This window comes from Condylura cristata, unplaced genomic scaffold, assembly GCF_000260355.1.
Source record: "Condylura cristata isolate star-nosed mole 26May11 unplaced genomic scaffold, ConCri1.0 scaffold00024, whole genome shotgun sequence".
In the NCBI taxonomy this organism is placed as follows: domain Eukaryota; kingdom Metazoa; phylum Chordata; class Mammalia; order Eulipotyphla; family Talpidae; genus Condylura; species Condylura cristata.
In genome coordinates, this window is record NW_004567125.1 from 6,226,131 (window position 1) to 6,253,043 (window position 26,913).

At 39.3% G+C, this 26,913-nt stretch overlaps 1 protein-coding gene across 1 annotated transcript; it reads right to left on the bottom strand.

Annotated features, from left to right (window-relative positions):
• Positions 1-1,911: 1,911 nt before the first annotated feature.
• Positions 1,912-26,554, bottom strand: CRCP (CGRP receptor component). The gene is made up of 6 exons (XM_004688325.2): positions 26,467-26,554; positions 17,264-17,300; positions 15,673-15,771; positions 14,123-14,217; positions 7,173-7,230; positions 1,912-2,192 (listed from the first exon to the last, which is right to left on the bottom strand). Exons 1-6 carry the CDS (start codon positions 26,472-26,474, stop codon positions 2,046-2,048), a joined length of 444 nt encoding a protein of 147 aa, XP_004688382.1. The 5' UTR covers positions 26,475-26,554; the 3' UTR covers positions 1,912-2,045.
• Between the last annotated feature and the right edge of the window lie 359 nt (positions 26,555-26,913).

Here is a 26,913-nt window from a genome sequence, read left to right on the forward strand (position 1 = left end):
CCGCTCTGTCTCTGGTGAATCCTCTCACCCTCACACCTCTGGCCTGTACCCCAGTTCTGTACGAATAAATAAATAAATCTTAAAAAAAAAAAAATAGCACAAGGTGGCAGTCAGCTAGAAACCATTTATTTACTAGATTAGCCTTAAATCTAACAAGAAAACTTATCTAACATACTTAAGGTGTTAAAAGGAAACCATGATGACCAAGGCATATGCATGCTTGATAAGTACATCAAGAGCTCCTGATAAAATTCCCAAGACCCAAGACTAACTTAAAAATAAATCTCCTGGGCCCTCCCTGGTGGCACAGAGGGTTAAACACAGCACTTCATCATGAGTTCGATCCCTGCCCCGGAGGTGATCCACATGGCCTGGCAGACCTCTCCTGACTCGCCCACTGCTCCCCTCAGCAGTGTACTTCATTATTAAGCCTGTTCTGCTCCCTACTCTGTCTCTGATGAATCCTCTCACCATCCCTGCACCTCTGGCCTGTACCCCAGTTCTGTATGCATAAATAAATAAATCTTTAAATAAATAAATCTGTTAATTTCAATGTTTTCTGTAAGCTGATCTTATTTGATCCTTAGATAAAAGAGCAAGACTGACATAATTTTAACTGGTTGGGGTGGGGAGATAGGGAAATGAAATAAGCTGGGGGGCAGAGAACTGCCCAATTAATAGCAGCATTGAAAATGTACAACTTTTCAACAAGTGAATATCAAATCTGGAATAAAAACGTCTATGGGCATTTTCTTTTCTTTTTTTAAATTTATTTTACTTATGCATACAAGAACTAGGGTGTAGGCCATTAATGTGGGGATGAGAGGATTCACCAGAGACAGAGTAGGGAGCAGAACAGGCAGATCTACTGAAATACAGGAGCAGTGTGTAAGACAAGAGAGGTCTGCTGCACCATGTGGGTCAGCTCCCTAGCCCGGGATGGAACTTGTGTTATAGTGGCTGCGGGCAGCTTCATAGTGCTGGGAGTTAATCCCTTGCACCACTAGGGTGGCCCTCTCTGGGCATTTTCTTCCCCAAGTAGGGTGCTGGGTGAGTATGGAAAATTATATGTAATTTTTAGCAGTATTCCTAGGATTCTTGATGCTACTAAAGTCTCCAAAACCTGTTATTAATAAACTCTTCATATAATAATTAACCCTAATATTTTCAACTTCAAAAACTAATACAATCTTGCAAGAATCAAATTAAAATTCTTATTAATCAACCTCCAGTTCTTACATACTATGTCCACGAAGAGTTAACTGTACATTTATTTTTAAGGGTGCAAAAAATTTGCCCACTGTGCAAATTAAGTTCAACAGGCCTCCACCCAGGGCTCCTGTCCCCCAGCAGGACACTGAGGGCCATTAGAAAGGCAGTCTTCACTACTTCTGTGGCCCTCTCATTCTATCTGGCTTGCTTCTTTCAATGACAGTGAGTTTCTGCTGCTCATGCACACAGAAAAAGGAGCCTTCTAACGAATAAAGGGTTGGCCAGGGCTGTTCTTATCTCTGCTGCTCTCGAGGAAAATTCCTCTAAGGTGAGTCAAGTTCAGTGGCTTCCTTTAACCTAGAGCAACTATTTATTTGCTGCTCTGGGAGTTTTTAGTCATCTAACCAGATCCTCATAACTCAGCTCTCATCCCAAAAGCACTCTGAACCCCTGCTAGGAAGTGCCTAGGGAAGCAGATGAAACTCATTAGAACAAAGCATTCAAAGCAGCCAAGTATTTCACTAGCTGTATACAGGGACTTTCCCACTACTGTGGCCGAGGCTGTAGAAGTATTTTCACCACAGTCATTGTCATCCTTGACTTTGTCTTCATCTATTCAGTTCTCTGCCCCACCAACTTCACGGTTCTTTTCCCGGAGGCACAATTATTTCTTTTCAGCTTACTTGTGAAAATGGCTTATTTTTGTGATTTACCCAACCATGAAACTAGGTCTGTTGGGATACAGGGTAAAGCCAAATAAATAATCCTCTTTGTTCAGCAAATGGCTGCTGGGTGTTTCAATGTCATGAGGTGTCTGGCCCAGTTGTGCTCTTCTATGCTGGGTCTTCTTCATCCATTGCCACATCACTGTTGGTATTCTTCTGCTCAGCCTCAGGTCCTGCAGGCAGAATGCTTGTGACAGTATGAAGGAGAGTTTCAATCTGCTCCTCTGTGAGCCGTTCTTCACTCTCTTCCACCATCTGCAGAAGGGAAGAAACTCTCCAGCAGTTACAAATAACCCTCACAGACCAGGTCCACACTGCACTAACCTGCTCACGTTATTCACAGTCCCACCCACCCTCTTGGAACACAGAGCTCAGGGTTTGGCTCCTAAGCCTCTTCTGTCTCTAGGTCTTCTCCCTCTTGATCTACAGAAGGGAGAAGTCAGTTCAAAGTCAATGTCAATGTGAGTACTCAACCTGAGTCAGTGAAAAGAACTACCTATTAGCATTTTTCTTTAAGGACAAAGAAAACTGTAGTAGTTCTATATCCATCTATATAAACACATATATATGCTATATATGCAAAGAAAGTTCACTTCTAGGGAGTAAAATGGCACTTTATATACCTTGGTTTTTTATAAGACACCAGGACTTATGAACGGTATCAACACCTTATCTGACAACTGCCCAGTCTGTGCCAAGTAGTTTATGGATTTTTTTCTAATTGTCACTATTATCACTACTAACAACACCAGGGTCCCAGTCTGTGGCATTCCCACAGCAATCTCTGACATCTGGACCTAAAATCAAAAGGAGTCCAGAAAGAAATTCTGGCAGACTTAAATAAACCAAGGTGAAAGGCTACACTTGCAATCTTGAAAGGAACTCAGTCTCAATACCTCATTTTACAGATCACAGTACAAAAACCAAAGAAGTGACACATCGAGGATCATACTACAAATTCCTGGTAAATCGTTTTCATTCATCTCAATGTAAAAATGTTTCCACAAGACAAAATCCTGATGTTCTCAGGTAGGGAAGATCATGAATGAGTCAAGGGAGCTACTGCCCATCATATGAAATAAAATGACCATTTTCTGAAGATCTAAAAGCTCGGTAAAATGTGACTTTTCTACTGAGTAACAATCCCAAAAAGCCCATTTTTTAAATCAAATATGCATTTGGTATGTAACAGGAAGTAATCTAACACAGACTGCATCCAAAGATCGAAGTGGGAGGGAGAGGGATACATGTAATTTGATAATTTAGCCCTGACCAATGGTGAACTCCATTTGAGAAAAGAGTATCCCAAGTCTATGAATAACCAGTATTGTAGCGGATAATGGATCCACTAGGCAGTCAATGATGACTCGTTTCCTGCCTCAGGGGAAGAGGCTGAAAGAGATTTAGAATATGGTTAAAGTGACAACCTTCCTCTGTATTTGTGCGCTGCTACCAGTTAATGAGGGGCTAAAGCTGCCACCAGAGCTTCTCAAGAAAGCTATAAAGTCTGGACATCTTATAGATGTTCTCATCTGTTTTAAGGGAAACTTGATCCGTATCTCATAGCAAGAGTGTGTGAGATCTTCCGCCCAGAAACCCATACACACCAAGCAGAAGGTTTCCATCAATTCCTCTCTGCGATGCTGTATGGCAGACTCAAGGAGCTTGGCTATATGATCTCTGAGGGGCCACCCTTTTTAGAAAATCAAACAGAGGACTTCCACAAGCCACCTTCTTGCAACCTAATCTCTGAATTTGGCAGATGCAACATTAAGATTAGGAGTCAGGGCCCTCCCTGGTGGCGCAGCGGGTTAAAGCACTGCACTAAGAAACTAAAGCCACTTCAGCATGAGTTCGATCCCCGCCTGCCCCGGAGGCGACCACATGGCGAGGCAGACCTCTCCTGGCCCGCCCGCTGCTCCCCTCAGCAGTGTACTTTGTCGATCTGCCTGTTCTGCTCCCCGCTCTGTCTCTGGTGAATCCTCTCACCCTCCGCATCTCTGGCCTGTACCCCAGTTCTGTACGAATAAATAAATCTTAAAAAAAAAAAAAAAAAAAAAGATTAGGAGGAGTCAGTCAGGTGTGTTCCTTGAATTAGGGCTGGTGAGTTTTCGAATTCTGACAAAATTTGCCAGGAGCAGAAGCTTATATCAGCACCTTCAGATAAATTCCTTATACTCAGGAACTTTCCAATTCATGATTTCCAGTCACAGGAAGAAAACAAAACCTAAGATGCATTAAGTAGAATGGATTGTATACCAAAACCTTTTAGAAACCAAAAACCAACCCTTCTGATCACTAATATAATTGAAATGATTATTCTTCACCTTTTTTTACCAATACAGAAAAAGCAGCGCCCAGGGACTTCCTGGTGGCACAAGGGTTTAAGTCTCAGCACTATCAATCTATGGGCAGCAACTGCAGCACAAGTTTGATCCTCAGCCAGGAAGCTACCCACATGTTGCAGAAGACCTCTCCTGTTTTTCCCGCTGCTCCCCTCAGCAGTATATTTCAGTACATCTGCTTATTCTCCTCCCCACTGTCTCTGGTGAATCATCTCATCCCATCCTCACACCTCTGGCCTACACCCCAGCTAATGTATGCATAAATAAAATAAATCTTTAAAAAAAATACAAAACACCATTTCAACATCCTGAAATACAAAAGGTCTCAACTTACTCAGAATATAAAGGCAAATGAAATTTAAAAATCCAAAGTATTTGCAGATGGGTCAACATAAATAATAAATTTTTATCACATTTGAAAATTATTTCAATTCTCAGTGGCTGCTGAACAGGGCTGCTTGCTCTAAAAATAGTTGGTTCTCAGCTTCCAAGTCTAACCTCCTATTTTCCCTAACTCAAAATTTGATAGCAATAGACATTCTAGCTATTTGTTCAGAACACTTTTGAAAACTTGTTTACTTACCCTTCATACATTTCAAGTTTTCTCTAATGTAAAATGAAAGTAACTTACAGTAAGGACAAAGTAAGAACATACATTATCGTGACTTTGAAAGCCCTAAAACTCCAAATTCTAGACTTTTTACTATCACTAAATTATAACAAAGATGATGGGGCCGCTCAAGACAGTGGGTTATGAAGGACTAGGGTTCACAAACTGTTCCAAATGAATATACAACAAAGCATGGCAGAAGTCACTATGGCTGGGTGGCTGCTTCATTTCCTCACAGACCCTGACAGACAGTAGGCAGTCACCTGTGGACAAGTATAACAAAATGACAAGTATAACAAAATTGAGGAACTTCCGTTTCCTAAACTGAACACTAACAAATGCTGAGATACTTCTGAAACCAGGAGGATAAACAGTTCTTTACACATTCTACTGTACCTGAAAACATCATTTCTTCTCCCTCTCTGGAGAGGAGACTACAAAGTTTGGAAAATGATTTGCTATATTTGATAGCCAAACCCCAGACTGGAAAAATCTGGCTATAAATGGTCCAGCTGCTGGGAAACAACATAGTTTTTATTAAAGTCAACCTATCTTGTGGAAAAGAAGGTCTCAGGAATGCCACACATCTTTTTTTCATACCATGTAAAAGCACATGGCTTTGAGTTACAAAGTAAGACTTTTGGATCTAACAAATACTTCACTCACTAGCCAACACTATGGTGAGAGGGCATGAAAGGACATATAAAAACCAGAAAGCCCCTGGCACATGTCTGGCATATAGCAGGCACTCGTAATAGCAGCTAATCTTACCAAGTAATGATAGAACTTCTACCAGTCTGAGAAGAGGGCACACTAATCCTCCTCATCTCTTCTCTCCATCTGTCATTAAGCCATGAATAACATATGAGACTGATTAAAGTTGGGGAAGAAATGACATCTGATCTTTAACCCAGAGGGAAAGGGATTAGTTTCTTGCTGTTTTGTTTGTTTTTTCTCTGCCCTGAGTTGAATCTCCAACACAGTCAAAAGCATCAGAATAATGAAGGTACAAAAAAAAAAAAACCAATATTTAGCCCAAAGGCCAGTTGCCCCACAAAGGTACCCATTATGGAAGGAATTTTTCTAATTTAATTTTGGATGCATTTTGAAGGGCAGAAGCAAAACTAGGAAGACAATAAAAGCTTTAGTCAAACATTAAATATCCATGACCCTTTAAAAAAGGTTTTTTTTAGAAAAGTCATTCTAAAGATCATAGTATTTTTGGCCATTTTCTTCCACACTTTCCTGATGGAAACTTAACAGGCTAAATACTGCTAAAGCTGAGTTTGGAAATTGCTTATTTTCATTTTATTAATTTTCCAGCTAAAGTTCAGTTTATTTTTTGTTTGTTTATTTGTTTTAAAGTGGCAATTAAATGGCCTGCCTAATATTTGTAACTTAATGATGCCTCTGCCCTGTACAAGTGTGCCAAGATAGTAACCTCAGTTTGTGTCACTAGACCTCAATCTCACCTTCACCTTCTACCGTCTCAGCCTTCTACTTCCAGCTGCCTTCCACAACTCTGAAGCTTTATGCTACTATGCCTTTGTCAGTGATGGGTTCCACTGAATGGTTTTATACAAGGAAGAAAGATGATCAAACCTGTGGTATTAGAAAGTGAACTATGATAGTGGGTTGTAAGGGGCCAGACCAATGCAAGGGGAAGGTAGGACACTGCCAGAGCTGAGCTGAAGAATGACCACAGACATCAATGCAGTATAGAGGAAAGAAGAAAGAATAGATAGAAGAAATAGACTCCTAGAGACAAACTGAATATGAGATAAAAGAATGACTTCCAGGCTTGGGGAACTGGGAGAGGAGGGCGAGAGAGAAAAGAGCATGTGGGAAAGTACACATATGTTCCATTAACCAAGAAAAAAAGACAGGAAGAGTGGATTGAAGGGTGGGAGTGGGGGACGGCGGGTGGGGGCAGTAAATTCCACCAAAGTCATGTTGAGTCTAATGTTATTATACAACATCTGGTTGGCAACCACCCCTATAGGGAAACAATGGCCAAAATGGCGTAGGACATCAGGGGAAAGAAAATGCTGCCAAGTCATAGGTCTAACCCCTACAGAAGGAATTCAGTTTCCTCCAGTCTTCTACTTCTCCTAAGTCCACAGTACCTAGGAACAAATTGGTGAGGTCTTATAAAATGGGGTGACTGGGCAGACTTCTCAAAAAAGGGATTTCTGGCATGTCTTTTTTCAGCCTTTATCACCCTTTCTATATCTTGGACCCAGAAATCAACCCGTTCACGTTTGGGCCTCCTTCACTTACCAGCTGGATCTCAACAGCCGTCATAGGTCTGTGATTCAGCAACTGAAGCTTCTCAGCTCTGTCAAAAGAAAAGTACAAAGCATTTAAAACTCACAGACCCTTAAGGATCTTAAGTCTTGACCAAGTTGTTTGGAAAACACTTTGTCAGATAACAAATGGGAGAGCCATCTGGAATGTGGCCCTTAGTGTCTTCAAGTATAAAATGAGAGAATGGGAATACGAGAGTTCTAGGTCAGTGACTTGCGCTCAAGGAACAAATATGTACTGAAATTCTAAAGGGTAAAGAGCATACACTGTAAGAAATTTATCATGTAGCAGAGTTATAGCTTTATTAAATTTCATTTGGAAAAGTGATGAAAATATTTTTTTCATCTGAAATATAGAAAACTAAAGATTAAATCACCTTGGTATGGTTGAGAATTACTTTTTGAAATTAAGATTCTAGGTTAATCAGATTTAACTTCTTATCTTCATAAACAAGAACAAGGACTCTAAAAAGTTAATGCAATGCGTATAAAGTATAATCATCTGCCTTAAAAAGTTTACAACCTAGTGGAGAAAAGAAGACAAGCAAATTTTAACAAAAGGTCTAAGTAACAGTTGAAGATAATTATCATCTGTCACATGGCAATATATAGCTTATTGTTAAAGGGGTGCTTGAAATGTGTGGATTCTCAGAGATGACAGAACTTAAAAGAAAAAAGGATGGCTTCAATTAACAACCACTTATGCAAGGGAAAATTTATGTTTCTATCTCAATATGACCCTGGAATGCCAGATTCATTTTTCAATTCAATAAAGTCATTTCTGAAGTAAAAAAGATGAATACACCGCAACTGCCACAGCCATGTACTTGGGAAAGCAGTTCAAGTTACCCAGTGTCTCTACACCTCAGTTTTATCATCTGTAAAACAGGAATGATAACATCACTTAGTATCTCAGGAGGAGGCTAGGAGGGTCATAAGAATCTTAAAAGCTCAGCAGCTACCATTTTATTGCTTACTTCCCATATGGCAGGCACATTTAATCCCCAGGCTTAGGCGAGATAATAAATAATTTGTCCAAAGTCATACACTAGAAAATAGCAGAGCCTCAGCTGGGCCTCTGCCATCTAAGTTTCTACTCTTAACCATATGCTTCTAGTATTCAGCATTCATAATGATGATTTCCACAGAGTAATTTCTCCAGAAATGGAAGTTATTATGAAGGCCACTGTAGTTCAGTGCTTCTCCTAATCTCCATATTTATTCTAGACTCAAGACAAAGACTTCCCAGAGGAAAACACACTTGTACTGGGTCCTGACAGATTTTTAGGCAAAAAAGGATAGAAAAGTGGAAAATTAGGATAGGAACAGCACAAGTGAACATACAAAAAAATAAAAATTCACAGTTTTAGGAAATGGCTGCTAGAGAGGTTGTAGAACATGATGGCAAAAGTTATTTTGTAGACACCAAGCAACCAAGGAAAAGGAACGACACACTCAGGATGATACCTGTAGCAATGGAAGACCTAGAAAAATAGATGCAGAGCTCTGTGATACGCCTTGGTGAGAGAAAACTAACCGGTAACTGGGAAGCTTAGAAAGCAAGGAAATAAATACACAATTCAACAGGCTGACATGGTAGAGCCGTAAGAGTACAGTCTTTTGTTTATGTCTTAAAAGCTTATGATGATCTGTTCTGACTGACATTTGGGGAACAAGGGACTCTCTACTTTTGCCTAGGGGGATGCTGTCTGTACTTGGTGCCATGGAGGGTTTCAGGGGATCCTAGTGTAGGACATTAAAAGATTACAAGGAATGGCTGGCTTGCTGCCACCACTGCAGCAAGTCTGAAAGGCAGAGAATTACTGATTGCATTTCTTTTAAGATATTTGTCTACTCACCATTTTTATGAGCCACATCAATTCTTCTTGGTTAGAGGATCCACAGTGCCAGAATTTAAGTGTATCCCTCTGTCTCTAGGATGTGACACTGGGTTTTTTTTTTTTTGTTTTTTTTTAAAGATGTATTTATTTGTGCATACAGAACTGGGGTACAGGCCAGAGGCTCAGGGGCGGCGAGAGGCTTCACCAGAGACAGAGTGGGGAACAGAACAGGTAGATCAACGAAGTACACTGCTGAGGGGAGCAGCGGGCGGGTCAGGAGAGGTCTGCCACGCCATGTGGTCACCTCCGGGGCAGGCGGGAATCAAACTTATGCAGAAGCGGCTTTAGATTCTCAGTGCTGTGCTTTAACCCACTGCGCCACCAGGGAGGGCCGTGACACTGGGTTTTAATATAGTCAGCCAGATACAGGTGCAGCCAGTATCCCCAGAGGTCTCCACTTCTTCAATCTACCTTCACTCTTATAAATAAAGAACTTTTTAAAAGATGAATAACTGGTCAGCTCATTATCATACTTGTAATGATCCCACTGTCTCCATACAGTTGATATGTTCTGAATTTACTTAGCTCAGCCTCTACATCCCAGTGAAATTTGAACTTTGTCAATCTCTCTAGCTGGGTATGTCTTCACTTTTCCTAAGCACTCATCTCAATTAAAACTAAATACTGGGCCCTCCTGGTGGTGCAGCAGGTTGGAGAGCAGTGCTATGAAGCCACAGCCACTTCAGCATGAGTTCGATCCCTGGGCAGGGAGGTGACCCACATGATGCAGCAGACCTCTCCTGTCTCGTGTGCTACTCCCCTCAGCAGTGTACTTCATTAATCTGCCTGTTCTGCCCCTGCTCTGACTCTGGTGAATCCTCTCACAACCTCTGGACCTCTGATCTATACCCTAGTTCCATATGCATAAATAAATAAATCTTAACAACAACAACAAAAAAAAACACTGTAAATACTACCCAGGAAAACATCAGACTACTTTCTGATTCCATATATTAGGACGTCATGTTCCCCATGCTAGAAAGCTCAAGTGCACCTGTATCTGGCTGACTATATTAAAACCCAGCGTCACATCCTAGAGACAGAGAGATACACTTAAATTCTGACACTGTGGTAGTCCCCAGAAGTCCCAACTACCACAGTGCTACATTGTATTCATCTCTGTGTCCCCCAAAAACTGAGATAGAGCTAGCATAAATATTCTCTGAAAGATAAACTAACAGAAGTGCTAGAGTAGCACTGACCACCATGGTAAATTCCAGGGAGAAACAACTGCTGAACACTGGGGAGGGAAGGGGTAGTATTACATTCTCTGAAAATAGAAGGGCAACCATACTCCAGATACTAATTCTCCTACTCCGAGTTTTCTTGGTAGCAAAGGCACATGTCCCAAACACAGTATCAAGCACCCAGGGTCATCTGTGCAGAGAAGAGTCACTTTTAGAGATCTGAAGTTATTCACAGATCTACCTAAATTGGGTGTCAAAAGTAAGCTTTCCTCTCTTGTTGGTAAATATAGTTGTAATTTGAAGGAGGAGATCTCAGAATGAGAGCTGGAACTGCAAACCAGACTGCAGTTGTCAGAAACTAAATGCCTCAAGCAAAAATTAAAATGATTAAAGAACCGAATGCTTTGGGGAATTAGTACTCTGTAGAAAAAAATGACTTGGGATTTAGTACTTCAAGTTGTCTCAGTGCTACCATATATTTGCTGAATAAAGCTATGAAGTCAAACAAAACATAGTTCCTACCATACCCTCTAGAATGCCAGTATTGGAGGTATTTTGGCAAATTAATGAAGCGCCAGTGTGCACTACTAGAACTGAACTAGTTAATTAAGGGCTTTTATTTTGATCTACTTTCCCTTAGAAAATGGTAGAGAAAAACTATCATAGGAATATTCAGAATTAAGGATTAAAAAGCGCTTTACCAGTTTTTACTATAAATGGAACTCCTGTCTTAAACCATACTGCCTAGCACATGGTCTAGGCCTGGTAGGGCTCCATAAGGAAAGCAGGCCTCAGTCACAGTGAAGGAAGCCTGAAAGCTCCCTCTACTGGCTGTATATAGAACAATGCAGTCTAAAGTAACATACAGATGTAGTCATGACCAAAATCCTAGCAAACAGAACTTTCTAGACCTGGTAAAGAGCATCCATGAAAACCTAAGCTAGTGTTACACTTAATAATAAAATAGCTGAACCTTTCCCTTATGATCAGGAACAGGTTTGCTCCTAACATTCTATCAATATCACACATCATAGTTCTAATTTCAACACCGCAGACCCTAGCCCATGCAAGAAGAAAGGAAAAGAAACAAAAGGCATATTAGAAAGAAACAAAACTCTTGTGTTCTCAAACACCATAACTGCCTACATAGAAAAACTTTAGGGAATATGCTAAAAGACAATACTGTATGACATTAAGTTCAGTAAGACAAGTCAGCTGTCTTTCTCAATGAATATCTGGAAATCAATAATAAACACAACAGAATCAAAAATTATGAAATACATGGCTATAAACCCAAAAAACTTGTGCAGAATCTATATTCTAAAAACTACAGAAAAGTAATGATTTGTTCTAGGTGTGAACGAGCTGATTCAAAAATTTATGTACAAATGCAAGGAACTAGAAAAGAAAATTTTGAAAAAGAACAAAGTTAAACAACTCATACTATCTAACCTTAACACTTATTTTAAAGCTGCATTGATAAGGCGGTATGGTGTGAGCAGGACAGACACACAGACCAATGGAACAGAAGCAGAAGTGAAGACACAGGCTCAACAGATTTCTTGGAAAAACTTAAAGACTACTGAAGGAAATATGATGGTCTTTCCAATAAATGGGACTGAAACAGTCTTGAAATCTACACAGCCAAAACCTCAACCCATACCTCACACCATACCCTCAAGATGGAACACTTCTGGAAGAAAAGGTAAGTCTTGGTGACCTTGAATATGGCAGAGTTTTTACATACAACATCAAAAAGCAGATGTATGAGGAAAAAGAAATAAACTTGACTTCAACAAAATTAAAACTTGCTTTGAGAAAGTACTAAGAGACTATAGCGATAAACCATTGACTGAAGGAAAAAACTGTAATTATCCTTCAAACTGTGAAAAACAATGAAATGGGCAAAATATCTGAAAAGACACTTCATCAAAGAAAATAAACACCCCAGAAAGAGTTCACAACATTCACAATATCAAAATAAATGAAAATTAAAACCAGAATGACGCACCACTTCAAGCCAATATGAACAATTAAAATTAAAAACACTAGTAATACATGAACTGGCAAAGACTGGTGTAAACAGGATGCTCTTACATTGCTGGGACTAATGCAAAATGGTACAGTGAATTTAGAAGCAAGTTTGACAGTTTCTAACAGAGAAACTGTTTGATTCCATTAAGTTAAAAGACTTTCTGGAAAGGGTGAAACAATAGGGAAGAAAAAAAAAACAGATGAAGTGTATGGCACTGGGCAATAAAAGAAATTAATTAAAGAAGACAGAATGAAGTAATTTATGGGGCAGTGGAACTGTCTACAACACACACGAAATGCTTATATATTAAGGACATGTTAAATCATTTTAAACAAAATATTTATGATCCAGTTTTCACACTAAGATATCTGGAGATGAAAAACTACCTTGCCAGCTCTTGGAGAAGAGTAGCTAGGCTCTCTTTCTCCAGAAGAAAAAGTTCCTTCTCAATACCCAGGCAAGGACATCTGAAGTGCCCACTGGGTCCACAACCTAAGAACACAATTTCTCAGCCTCCTCAGGAAAACTCATGAAACTTGGGGTAAGCTGAAAGTATCCATTATTGGGTTACTCACCACTGTGTGCCCAAACCTGTGTAATTTACTGAACCTCAATTCACTCATCTGTAAAAGACTACTTGTCTATACTCACACCTTTCCCTTCCCTCATATTATAGAAAATTAGCCTATTCTCAGAGATAATCTCCTTCTGACCCATTTGATTTTGTGTAATTAAAGTTATTCTCAGCTACAATAATAAGTCAAGTGACCTCAACTACTAAAGTACTAAAAAAGTAGTACCAAAGAATATTTAGGAAAAAACTTAAGCAAGTTGGTGAAAGATTCATGTGCTGAAAGCTATAAAATGTCACTTCAAAAGAGAGGGTAGGGGAGAAGCACACTTAGTTTACTGATAATTTATAACCTATGTGCCTGCAATAAGATCAAATGGTTCCTCCAAAAGAAAACTACTGATTATTCTGAATTAAAAAAAAAAATGGGTTTATCAGCTCTGGTATTAATTCTAGAAGACTAGGGCTAGTTTTCTTCTCATTTAATTTCTTCTCAAGTAATTGTTAATGATGTCTTTGATTCCTACAAGCTTAACTTATTCAAGAAAGTCATCAAGAAAAATAATTGGGCATACAAACAAATATGGGGCAATATGTTTGCCCCATACAAACAAGTATCAAATGACTTCATTGACCAACTTTACAAAAAAAAAAAGCACTTTAATTTGTGAACCCCACTCTTCAACCAATTTGATCTGATTGCTGGGAGGAACTGATGGGATGGGTTAAGGAAATTAAAACAGTAACTACTTTTTGTTCTTGCCTAGAAGGATCCTTATGATTAGTCTCAGTCTCATCTATAAGATAATGAATCTACTTTAAAAGTATTGTGTGCAGGGCCCTCCCTGGTGGCGCAGCGGGTTAAAGCACAGCACTAAGAAGCTAAAAGCCACTTCCGCATGAGTTCGATCCCCGCCTGCCCCGGAGGTGACCACACGGGAGGTGACCACATGGCGCGGCAGACCTCTCCTGATCCGCCCGCTGCTCCCCTCAGCAGTGTACTTCGTTGATCTGCCTGTTCTGCTCCCCACTCTGTCTCTGGTGAAGCCTCTCGCCACCCCTGAGCCTCTGGCCTGTACCCCAGTTCTGTATGCCCAAAGAAATAAATCTTAAAAAAAAAAAAAAAAGTATTGTGTGCTAATTATAATTTCAAAATCCAACTAAATATAGTTGTTGAGGATGGCTTTTCATTATCTGCACTCTTTTCCTGCAAAGGTAAGTTTTACTTACTTGGTCAACTTGTGGCTTTTCATAGCTGTAAGAAATTCTCTGACAATCTCAGGACTCTGGTGCCTGCAAGGTGTTTTTGATATGTATTTTAATGTCTATAAAAAAAAAGAAGAAAAGAAAAATCAAGCATAACAGAACCCTGAATGAGAAAAAAGGGAAGCAATGGTTATAATTTAGTATTATAAGTTGTTTCAAAAAAATTTCTATAAACCAAAGGTTTTCAGGAGAGTCAATCTTCATATAATAGAAATTCCTCAAAAAGAAAACTAGTGGCAAGATAAGGAAAAATAATGAAATTTTAGAAGAAAACTTTTCTAATCTTAAGAGAAAAAATCAATCTGATAATTGTGTTATATTTCACACACTTTTTCTACAGCCAGGAAATCCAAAGAATTAAAAAAAAGCCACTAGTCTATGTGGATATAAATGACTGAATAAATAAATGGGTAAGAAAGATAAGCTCTTTTTTACAGATGAATTGCTAACTATTAAAAGTAGAAGGAATGAAAGAACTAAATTACCACCAGCTAATCACACCAAACTAAGAATTACTATAGGAAAGACTCATCAATAAATGCTAAAATAGGTAAAAGCTGAAGGGGAAATAGCGCATTTGTAGAAACTCAAAGTATCTTCCCCCAAATAGCTATTAATTACTTTGGTGGCTCAACATATGTCCACAAGTTCTTTGCTATCCCTCCCCTCAAGAGATTTAGTCTAATCCACTTGAATATGAGCAGGATTTGGTGGTTTCTTCTCAAAATAATAGGAAAATGGAAAAACAATAGTGTAACAATGGAGAACCATACAGATATCACTTTAACAAGTGACCAAAATTAATAACATCACTGACAATAAGACACTGCTATCAGGTATCCACTATCATGGGCACATCACTTCTGTGGCACTTGACTCCCACAAGCCTTAACGTCAGTCTCATAAGAAAGCATCGACAACCAAAATCAAAGGACTGTCCACAAAAAACCTGATCATTAATCTTCAAAAGTGTCAAGTCAATCAAGTGTAGCTATGGAATGGACTCTCAACAAAAATGCTGGCCAATAAAGTTCGGCAGAGCTCTCCTAGTTGACACACAAATTTTGAGCAAAAAAGTGTGTCACCACTCCACTTAAAGATAATGGAAGCTCTGCACTCGGTATTTCTCCTAAACTCTGCCCTTTCTGCTTCTTCCTTTGACCACAGTTAATCTGTTTCTATTCCCTGTAATAAACCATTACAGCTTTTAGTGAGTTTTGTGAGTACTTGTAGTGATTTAATGAACCTGAGGGTGGTTTTGGGGGATCCCTGACAAACAACTGATGTTAAAAGTAAGACGTTGTTTTGACTATTTATTTCCTCTAGATCTGTAGTTGACTAACCCTCATAATTGGCAAAACACTAGAGAAACAAACAATTTCAACTTTTATAAACAGCAAAAACTGGGTGATAGTAAAACTAATAAATAAAGAGCAGTCTTGATTTTGTGGTCAGTCATCAGCAAAATACACCAACTCCCCTCATTGGTAGTTTGGATAGAAACCTAAGCTTACTTCATAGGTGATAGTATTCAAGTTCTGTTGCCCAGAACTGTGTTTATTCTTTCCACTTTCTTTCCGTTGTTCTTTCAGATCAGTTAATAGCTGGAACACCTAAGGAAAGACATACATAAAATTTAGTAAATAAATTTAATGAATTTATCAATTCTCAAAGGATAAATAGAATGGTACCTCTTTTCTTCCCACAAATCCTCCCCCTAACTTAACTCCTGCATTAGAGCAAATAAGAGCTCAAGAAACAATATTTTAAAAACATTCTTCTGTCTTAAGTCAAATAATGCAAAGTCATTAGTTTACTTAAGAATTTCAAATGTTTCCTATCAATATATACCATGTCCCTAATCTCCTCTGATTTCAAAAACATATTTACTTAATACTGGAAAAGAAAAATTATGAGGTAAGTGATGAAATATGGTATATTAAAAAAAGGGGAGAAAGAGAAAATACTATAAAACTTTAGCACAGATAAGTGTGTCTATTAAGATTAAGGAGGATTATTTCTTTGCTGTTTTTGAGACCATTGAGAACTGAAGGAAATTCAGGCTCATAATCCATTACTAGATACAATGCTCTCCTTCCCATTTGTTATTCCTTTCAGAAATAGTAGCATCAGATCCAGTAAATGCAGTAAATGCAATGGATAAAATACCCAAAGACCCACCAAAGTCCATACTAGGCAAGGAGGTTCCTAAGTTAAGGGCCTGACCAACAGCCTTCCTTTTATGACCAGCAACTGTCAACTGCGTTAATTCTACATAAGACCCAAAGCTCCTCTAAGCCTCCATGAGTTCAGACTCTGGTACATGAAAATGTATGAATGGTTCTTTCTTCATCTGGGATTAACCCATCACATGGTTTGCTAGGGCCAAACAGGGCCCAGGGCAAATAGAGGTAGTTAAATGTGATGTTACATCTCCCCTTTCGCCCTTTCTTTCTTTCTTCCCTTTCCTCAGTAACCCCACACCAAATCCCCCAAATCCCAAATCTTTCGTTCCCACTAAATTATTACTATTATTATTATAGTTATAATTATTATTATATTATAGTATAATACTATACACAATAATACATACAATTATTATATATACTAAAATATAGTATAATACTATAATATAATAATTATTATATTATTAATTATAGTATAATAATTACTATTATTATAGTAGGCAACCAAGTTCTCATTTTCAAAATGAAGGTGTTAATATCAATGACAATATTATGAGGATTAAATAATAACATACAAAATCATTTTATAAAGAATGGTAATAAGGAAAAGATATAGTAAGTACTGTAGTAGAAAACTTTTGCATACAGAAACAGTTCCAAAACAGATGTTTCCATATCATGAACACATCCCAAGTGAAGAGATAAAATCTTTGAGATCCTGGAAGGCTGCCTACTGTAAAATAAAGTCTTCCCAACTTCCCTGAATATTCCAGAGTGTACCTGATGGCCATCTTTCCTGTTTTATAGTGGAAAATCCAGTTGAATTCAGGTACTCCTAACCAAAATTAACACAGTAATCTGCAGGGGGGGAAAAGGCTAAACTATCAGGGAGGAAAATAGTCCACTTTAAAGCTTTTACCTCATAGTTACTGAGCAGTGCAGAATTAGCATCTTTCCTGCAAAAGAAAAGTAAATTATTATCAATCTGGGTTTGCATCCCTTCAAGGGAATTAAGTATTTGTAAAATAATTCCTCTGTCAAGATTCACCAGTCAAGTTCAGGAATTTAGGGACAATCTAAAGTTGAGATGTTTCCCAAGTTCTACTAGCTTAGCAGACTGCACAATTTCAGAGCAATCTTTCATTGTTACAACCACAGTATCACATGTCCGTCACCATGTAGGATATAGGTGACTAAAATACTGGCCTTATTCCCAGTCTATGTAGGCAGAAATTAGGAGAAGTCGTCTGGGAAAAGTTAGTTACAGGAAGAACATGGGAGCAGATGGGTAGGATGGCGATTATGGGACTTCAGTAAACAGGGTAAGGGTACTAAAACTGAAGAAACAAGATGCTGTCCCAACCATATCCTTTCCCTAGTGACATCTGCCTCCCACCAGTTACTGACATTTTGGGCAGTCAAGTCCCACTGTTAAACCACTGGAAATGGGATCCTTAATACTAACATCATCCCTGGGAATTTCAGTAATGTCATGAATCTTGCTGGACACTCAACAGAATTCCAAAGGTTTTCATCTTCTATATCAATTAGACAGGTGGAGTTCTAATGTTAGTAATCAAAAGGTAAAATGTCATCTTTCATATATAATTAAGCATACTCAATGTTAAATTAAGTTATAACTGGCCCAGTCTACAACATTACATCAGAAAGTATTGTTTTTAATGACCTGGAGGTAATATTGTGTGATAATTAAAAATAGTTTTGAAATCAGATTACAAGGTTCATATTCTAGCTCTGCCTTTAAAAGGTGACTAAGTTTTTGTGAGTTAATTTTCCTAAGCTTCCCATCTATAACAATAAAGTGGGTACATATTATACTTACAAGTGTAGCCTCATCTACAAAATGTCACAGTATCAAAATGTCAGTACAGTACAGTTTCAGGATTATCTTGAAACATGTAAAGCACTTGGAACACAGGAAATGTTCGATAAATGCCATCTATAATTCCCACTGCCTGTGTTACTATCATCACAAACTCTTCCTACCTCATAAAGCCATTATGGGAATGAAATGAGAGAACAAATGTTAAAGGTTTAGCATAGTTCTTGGTACTCATTAAGATCTCCCTAAATGGAGAGTATCATTCTAAAAAATATCATCTTAATGTAAAACCCAGTGATCTAGAAACTATTATGATTCTTTCTTTATAAATGATGAGACTGAAACTCAGATTCAAAGACTTGTTAGGGTCCCACAGTAAAAAGCCTAACTGAAGTGGAAGATAACTATTAAACAGGAAAAAAGAATGGATGGGATAAATGAAATAGGCAAAGCAAAGTCCTAAAAATTCAGGAAACAGCTTTTACTTTGATATAATACACAAGGGGAAAAAAAGACTACTGTATATTCTTAACCAGGAGTGGGGCTATCTGATGAAATTATACAAAATTTAAAAGAAAAAGGTAGGGAGGAGGAAGGTAAACAGGTGGTTTTCAGTCAGTAGGCAAATTGAGTAAGTGGTTAATACAAGAACCAGACCTAGGCCCTAGGTCATCAGCACAGTGATGTCAGCACTATAATCAAACAGTCATGTGAAGCTTACCAAACACTATCAGACATTCAGCAAATAGCTGGAATTTCTCAAAAGTGCCACCTGGCCCCAATGACCACAACTCACAAAAATATCATATTTTAAAGGAATCTAACCCAGGAAGAGCAATGTAGAATTAGTGTGTGTGATATGGTTCATTTAAAATTAAAAATGACATATCAAATCACATCTCATTTTTGCCTACTTAATCAGGAAGTTCACCCACAAGGTTTCCTCCTGTCTTTGCTTGAAATCGAGTTACCCTTCTACAGAACACACAATAACCAAGAATTGACTAGGGAAAAAAATTAAATGTCATTTTTCCTCCAGGGCAATAGATCCATCCCCGGTGCCACTGTTACAATTTAATTTTGAAATTAAAATTGGCCTCTCTTCTATCATGCAGAATATTCCATGCGTTGGGAAATTTGCCCATGGCTCTGCCAAGTTATTGCCACACTGTCCAAGTCAATATTGTTATCGCAAGAATCCAAAGAACATTATCTGCCTTTCCTCAAACTAATCAAAAGAAGGAATCTCTCTCTCTCTCTCTCTCTCTCTCTCTCTCTCTCTCTCTCACACACACACTCGTATTTTAATGAACAAACCTGTGTTTGGGAACCAGAATAACAATGGACGTTTCTTTACACAGGTACAGAATCTCCCAGATTCTGGCTGGCAAAAGCTAATTTATTCACTGATTCTTTTATTAAGAAGATAATTTAACCAGCTCAATATTAATGGAGTAAATGCCAACATATGATAGACATTCTTTCATTCAATGAAATGTCAATGAGTATAGTATCTACATTTTATGAAGTCCTAAATGAAATGTGTGTACTGAGGATTTTTTTTTAAGGCTGTTCTTATCCACAAGTTATGTAATTACCACTATTAACTGGCAGGTTGTTGGGAACAAGATACTATGAGCTCGGACAAACATCAGCTTAATCAGTTATCCAATTTAACAGCATCAATAATAAGGATGTATTGCACTGAGAAAGACACATCCTTTATAGCAATCCTGAAAAAAAAATGTTTGGTTCTGTTACGAAGGCATAATCAAACAAAGTCAAACTGAGGAACATACTTCACAACAACTGGCCTAGAGAATCTACAATATAATTTGTCACAATGACAATGTCACAAAAAGAGGCTACTAACAAGCTGTTCTTAGAGAAAAGGTAAAAGAAGCATGGCCACAGCAGTATATGATCCTTGACTAGATCTGCAATCAGTTTTTAAAAATCAGCTAAAATGACACTGGGATAATTAGAGAAGTATGAATATAGCCTGCATTTTAACAACAGTGGATATATCAATGTGAAATGACCTGAGTGTGACAATGGTATTGTAGTTACATAGAAGAGCTTTTTAAGATTGGGTAAAATAATAAGGTATTTACAACTTTCAAATGGTTCAATAAAGTGCAGGTGTATATATATGTTTGTATGGAGAAAGTGCACGTGTGTAAAAAAGATAAGACAACTATATCAAAAGGCTAATAAATGATCACTCTAAGTATAGGATAGAAAGGTATCTGCTGTACTTTTTTTGCAACTGTTCCATGGGTTTGAAGTTTTTCTAAAAATGCTAAGAAAAATGGGAATGTGAAACTGAAGAATTTTACAAGAGAAAAAAACCTTAAAATCTAGAACATGACATACATTTTCTTCCAATATTTTTTAGTTACTAGAATGAACTGACACATCTGTCAATCATATATTTACAAGCTGTTCATCCTTCAGAGCAAGCACTATGTGCTCTGTAACACTTGATTATTATGCAATATTTATAAGCATCCAAACTTTTAGAAACTGTCCAACTACACAAAACTTCATATTCTCTTGTAGGATTTAAGACAACAGTAATTTTATTTACATGTATTTAAAACAAATATCCCAAGTGCATTTTGAAGACAATTCAAATCTATACTTATAGGCAAGTAGTCACTTAATTTCCCTAAGTAACAAATGTATTGACTACAGGTGATTTGTTATTTGAAATTCAACCTGTAAGATGTGTTTAACTTGCTGAGTCAGTTAAATGGATGTAAACAGCTGCTTTGGAAAACGGAATCCTGAGTAAACAGAACAAAATGATCTATTGACAGACTTTCCTTAAAATCACACACATACACAAAAAGTCCATGCAAACAGTGTGTATTAACTGCCAAACAGCTAATTTTTACGAATGTAATGACGAAGATAATTGCTCAAATTCAACTATGTTCAACCTATGTTTATCATTTAAGTCATATTCTGAAAAACTAAACTCTAGCACAAGAAAACAAGCAGGCAGCCTTCAAAGTCAATAAACCACTTAACTTCTAGCATGCTTTTGTTATTATTTTGCATTTTATTTTTTCATTAACCAGACAATCATTCCCTTTCTAGTTTAGTCAGTTATACAATTTAAGAGGAGCTAACTTCAGTGTGCCCAGCTGTAAAATACGAAATTCTGACATTATCTCAAAAAGACACAGAAAATAAAAGTTCATTTTACAAACTATGTATATTATCATGCTTATAAAAGAATGATCACAAAGATTTCCAGGTATAAAACTAAATCCCAAGGTAATAGACAAAGTTAGCCAAATACCAACACCTCACATTAATTTTGCTGTGAATATTTTATGTCATTTTACCTAAGAAAAATAAGTTACCAAATGATGGTAATCATTTTTTTTAAGTTTTTTTTTATTATTATTTATGCATACAAGACTGGAATGTAAGCCAGAGGTGCAGGCTGGGTCAGTGTGAAAGGAGACAGCCTGGGGAGTAGAACAGGCAGCTCTACTGAAATACTCTGCTGAGGGGAGCAGTGAGCAAGACAGGAGAGGTCTGCTGTGCCATATGTGGGTGAGCTGCCTGGTTAGGGATCAATTCATGCCACAAAGGCTGACCTTAGCTTGATAGGGCTTAGACTTTAACCCCTGCATCACCAGAGAGGCCCAAGAACTAGGGTGCAGGCGAGAAGTGGGGTTTGTGGTAAGATGATTCACCAGAGATAGAGCAGCACAACAGACAGACATACAGAAATATACTGCTGAGGGGAGCAGCAGGTAAGACAGGAGAGGTCTGCTGTGCCATGTGGGTCAGCTCCCTGGCCAGGGATGGAACCCATGCTGCAATTTTTTAATTCTGTCATTCAACCAAATAAAGCAAAAATATTGCTCGTTTAAAAATGTAGGTGTGGTACATTATTCACTCAATAGGTAGTACTCAAGGATTTTTTTAAAAAGTAAAAACTCTGGGGCGTTTTCCAGCCATGCCACCTCACTCCAGTGCTAGGAGTGCTGGGTAGAGTAGGTGAGTAGGTTTGCCCTCTCAGAGACTAAGGTCCTAAGAACCACACTGCTAAAGGTCTGGAGGCCAGGCCAGAACTAGAAGTTAGGCCAGAACTAGAAGTTCCATTTTAGGGGACCTTCTACTTCTTGCCAGAAAATCTCAAAGGACTTATCTACCAGAGAACCTAATTTTCCCAAAAGTTGCTAATCAAACAAATTTTGGGTGGCTTCAATAAGTAATTGACTCCTTGGGAGATGCGGACAAGTTGCTAAAGGAGAAAAAGACTTGACGCAAACCATTTCACTCAGGAAAATCAGAAAATTACACTGCATAGTGATTAGAAAGTAACTTATTAAACTACTTTATTGATGAATTATTGGTGTATTACTTCATTAATGATTATTTGCTAAATGCCTATGTATGCCAGATGCAGTGTTAAGCATTAGGTGAACACACGTTGACTGCTTTTATGACGTTTACAGACTCACAGGGGGACAAGGCACTAAACCACTAAACATTCACCTATTATTATGTTTGTAATTAATTATTTAAGGGACAAGTAAACCAAGGTGCTATGAGAAACAAAAGGGAGGAATTATTTTGTATTGAAGAGGAAAAAAAATAAAGAAAAAGGATTTTCAGCCTGAGCTATCCCTCAGGCTAAAGGACAGGGTTAAGAAGGGAGCAGGACAGGGAGGGAAGCTTATCAAGCGAGGGCACAGCACTGCATACATAGGCCCTGAGGTAAGAAAGGGCATGCAAGGTTACAAAAACCACTGACTGCCATGAAACACGTTATGTTTGGGGGGGCTGGGAGCAGTGGCAAGATATAAGGTAGGAGAGGTTTTAAAGGGTTTTGCACATCCTAGAAAGGAATGTGGATTTCGCTCAATACAACAGACAGTAGTCATGAAGGGTTTCAGATGTGGAAGTGGCTTGATCCAGATATTTTAAGATCACTCTGACTGCTCTGAGCACAAAGCGGGAGTGAAAGCCAAGAGCCTCAAGATGATGGTCCACAACATTAGCAGCAGAGTTGGTGAAAAGTAACTGCTTTCAAAACAACCCAAAGGTGGGGGTGACAGGACAGGCTGATGGATTATATTTTGGGATTAAATCTAGGAGGTCTACACTTGGTCTGAGCAACTGGATGGATAAAGGAAAGGGCTAAAAATAGGCTGTTGGGAATTTCAGCATGTGCATGAGTAAAATACCCCAAACTCATAAAAATGCATTTAAAAAAATGACATACAAAAAAACCTCATTTAAAACTGTGCGAGCTCTCACTACCACTCAATGTCAATTACAGGCACAAAAGGATCATCTACAGATACAACAGGGAAAAAACATATATTGCATGTCACAAAAAAAGAAGAGAAATCCACACTAGACTTCCTTTCCCAGCAACTCAGCCAATGAAAGACCATCACCACCCTGAATCCTTGCTTTCCATCAAAACAATCCCATCCCACTTCCTCCTTTTTCTCCACAAAGTAACTTTCCTCCCTGCTTCCTGAACTTACATAATACATATATACACTATTGGTTTTTTGCCACAGTTGTCTACAGTTTTTGCTGTAGTTTGTTCTGAACTGCAAATCCTCTGTTAGTCCTAAATAAGCCAATTTTATTGGTAAAATAACTAGTTGTTTCATTGTTAGGTCAACAACCTCAGCCTCTGAAAACCAAACAAGGATGGGTGGGCTAGGAAAGGTGGCTGGAAGTAGTCCTTGAGGTAAGAGGCAGTCCTGGAGAACATGATACTAGCCAGGAGAATTTCCAGTTTGCTACTGACACAGAAATCTGCTAAGCTAGAAAAACCCTTGGAGTTCACTAGATGGAGGTGCAAGTGATCTTCACAAAACCCATTCCAGTGCACCAGTGAGTTTGAAAGCTGGAGAAAATGAGGGGATATATAACACTTTTAAGTAGTGTTGTGATAGAAAGCAGAAATGAACAACTAGAATAATTAATTAAATGTGGGGATATAGCGATCCTTTAAAATGGTAAGTTAAGGGGCCCTCCCTGGTGCACAGCAGATTAAAGCACAGAACTAAGAAGCTAAAGCCACTTCAGCATGAGTTCCATTCCCACCCTGGAGGTGACCCACATTGCGCCGCAGACCTCTCCTGACCCACCTGCTGCTCCCCTCAGCTGTGTACTTTCTCAGTCGGCCTGTTCTGCTCCCCACTCTGTCTCTGATGAATCCTCTCACCGCCCCTACACCTCTGGACTGTACCCCAGCTTTGTATGCATAAATAAATCTTTTTTAAAAAAATGGATAAGTTAAAGCAGGAAATGCTCTAGTGATGAGGGAAATTTTAATAATAATGTTTTGGTTTGGAAAAATATATAAATGTTTTTTCAGGTTTCAGATTAAGCCTCATTAGTGGATTGCAAAATGAATTTAGTAGATCAACATTCATTTCTAATAAGGGCAATCTCAAAGTTGACTGCATACAGTAGAGGTAAGTTTTGTTTTGTGAAGCTTTTGTTTCCCTTACATATATAAATTGTGTTAAAACAAAACAAAACAAAACTGAATCAGTGTGTTAGATGTTCCCTGGATCTGTACCTTGCCTCAACAGTGTTTGGACAGACAGAATAAAGATTCAAAAGCCCTTTCTTCCAGGTTCAAATCACCCTCTAACCTCTTTTCTAGTATAGTCAACAAACCATCTTCTACCCCCAGGCCTAGACATTTCTTTAGCTTACTGTATTATTGTCCATCAACCATGAATTCCCTGACTTGCCAGAATCATCCCACTGAGATGGAGACTGCTACCACCTGCATGGTCAACATGCATCTGCGGGCCTCCCACACCAACATCTGAGTTTCTATTTCAACTACAAAAATGTGGCTCTGGGGGTGTCAGCCACTTCTGTGAGTTGATCAAGGGGAACTGCAAGGGTACCAAGTATCTTTTGAAGATTCAAAACCAACATAGCAGCTGGACCCTCTTCTTCCAGGATATACAGAAGCCATCCCAAGAGGAATGGGGTAAAATCCTGTACGGCGTGGAAGACTTCATGGTCTTGGAGAAGAACCTGAAGCAGGTCCTTCTGGATCTGCATGCCCTGTTCTCCCAAACCTACATCCCTATGACTTCCTGGAGAACTGCTTCCTAGAAAAGGAGGTGAAACTCATCAAGAAGATGGGGGACCACCTAACTAACCTCTATGTGGGGTGGCAGGCCGCCAGGCTAGTCTGGGTGAATAAACTGTTCCAAGGTTTATCTCAAGCACTAACTGGGCCCCTCTGCAGGCCCCCAGTGTCAGGGTTTCTGCTTGGGCCTCTCGCTGCAGGCAGTAATCAGTTTTTAACCACCCTGGAGGCTTAAGCCATGGACTATATGGAAACAATAAAACTGCAGCAGAAACAAAAAGTAAACACCAGTCTGAAAAACAGCGCAGCAGATCTTCAAATAAAATCTTTTCATTCATAATAACTTCTTTAAAACCTTAATGAGATACAAACTACCCCATCAGAGGTTGAAGGGAATCACACCACTGAAAATCTACTTTGGAATTAAGTCGTGTTGCAAACTCGCAGTTTCCAGAACCTCTGGACAACGGGAGGAATTAAGTGTACATAGAGTCATTATACATGGAGCAAAAGAACACGAAGGGAAATAACGAGTGTTAAATAATCGGTAGTAAAGCCCAAAGCCGGTATGCCCCCAAGTAACGTCAGCCACTTAAAAGCCCATACGCAGATGGCTGCAAAAACTTCCATTTGTACGAGATACAAAGAGCAGACAGAAAACACCACGTGGAGTTACTGTTAGAACAGGAGACAGCCACATACGCCCCAGCCGAGACACTGATTTAGCCCTAGAAAAGCCGCCCCTTCCCATACAAGACTCACTGCTCCTCATCAAACTCGGACGCCTCTTCTGATTAGGGTTCCGGGCAAGCAGTCCACTGCCCCTCGGCCAAGCCAGCCCACACGTCCCAGGGCGGACTCGAGGTTTTCCACCTTTTAGGTCCCGTTCCGCTCCGGGCCGGGTGCGAGACCCAGATTACTATATGAATGAACAAGGGAGCGGGCACACGCCCAGCGGCACTGGTCTCGGGTCCTGGGCACCGGGTGGCAGTCCAGGCGATGGTGCAGAGGGGTGAGTGAGAGCCCCCTTCTTCCGCACCAGCGGGAGACACAGCGCTCCTCCACTGGGCCCTTGCCACAGGTCGCCCCACGTCCACTTCTCTCGGCTCCCGGCGCTCCAGGCGCCGAGGCCGGACCCTGACCCAAAACCCAGAACCAGCCCTGTGCAACTTACACTTCCATGTCGTCCTTGCCTCTCAGACTCCGGCAGAGCCGACACGAGCTTCTCACCGCGCAGGTACAAGTCTAAAACCAGCGCCCGGTCGCCGGCTCCGCGCCGCAATGCCTGCCGGGATCACCGCGCTGCACGCCGGGAATCTGGAGGACCAACCCGGATCTCCGAGTCCGGGATTCCCCGAGGTGTCAAGCTCAGGTGTTTTCTGTTTTTGTTTGTTTGTTTTTGTTTTTGCCCAACCAGACTGTAAAGCGCTTACAGACAAGGCTTACCTGATATTTTTGTGCAACGTAAATTAAGGTTTCAGATATGATTAGGGTTAGTAGGGCTTTGCAGTGTTGAAATGCCACCCCTCGGAGAGTAGTGAAGCTCAGGGGCAAAGTGACTTCTGAGCTAATGGAAATATTCCTTTGATAATTCATGATCTGGGGGGCTTCGGTGTGTTCA

Excerpts from the sequence above, each read along its gene's own strand:
- CRCP (XM_004688325.2), bottom strand. Across the intron at positions 14,218-15,672 it reads TGAATACTATCACCTATGAA|ACATTAAAATACATATCAAA; the intron begins GTAAGCTTAGGT and ends TTTTTTTTATAG. Across the intron at positions 2,193-7,172 it reads CGGCTGTTGAGATCCAGCTG|ATGGTGGAAGAGAGTGAAGA; the intron begins GTAAGTGAAGGA and ends TCCCTTCTGCAG.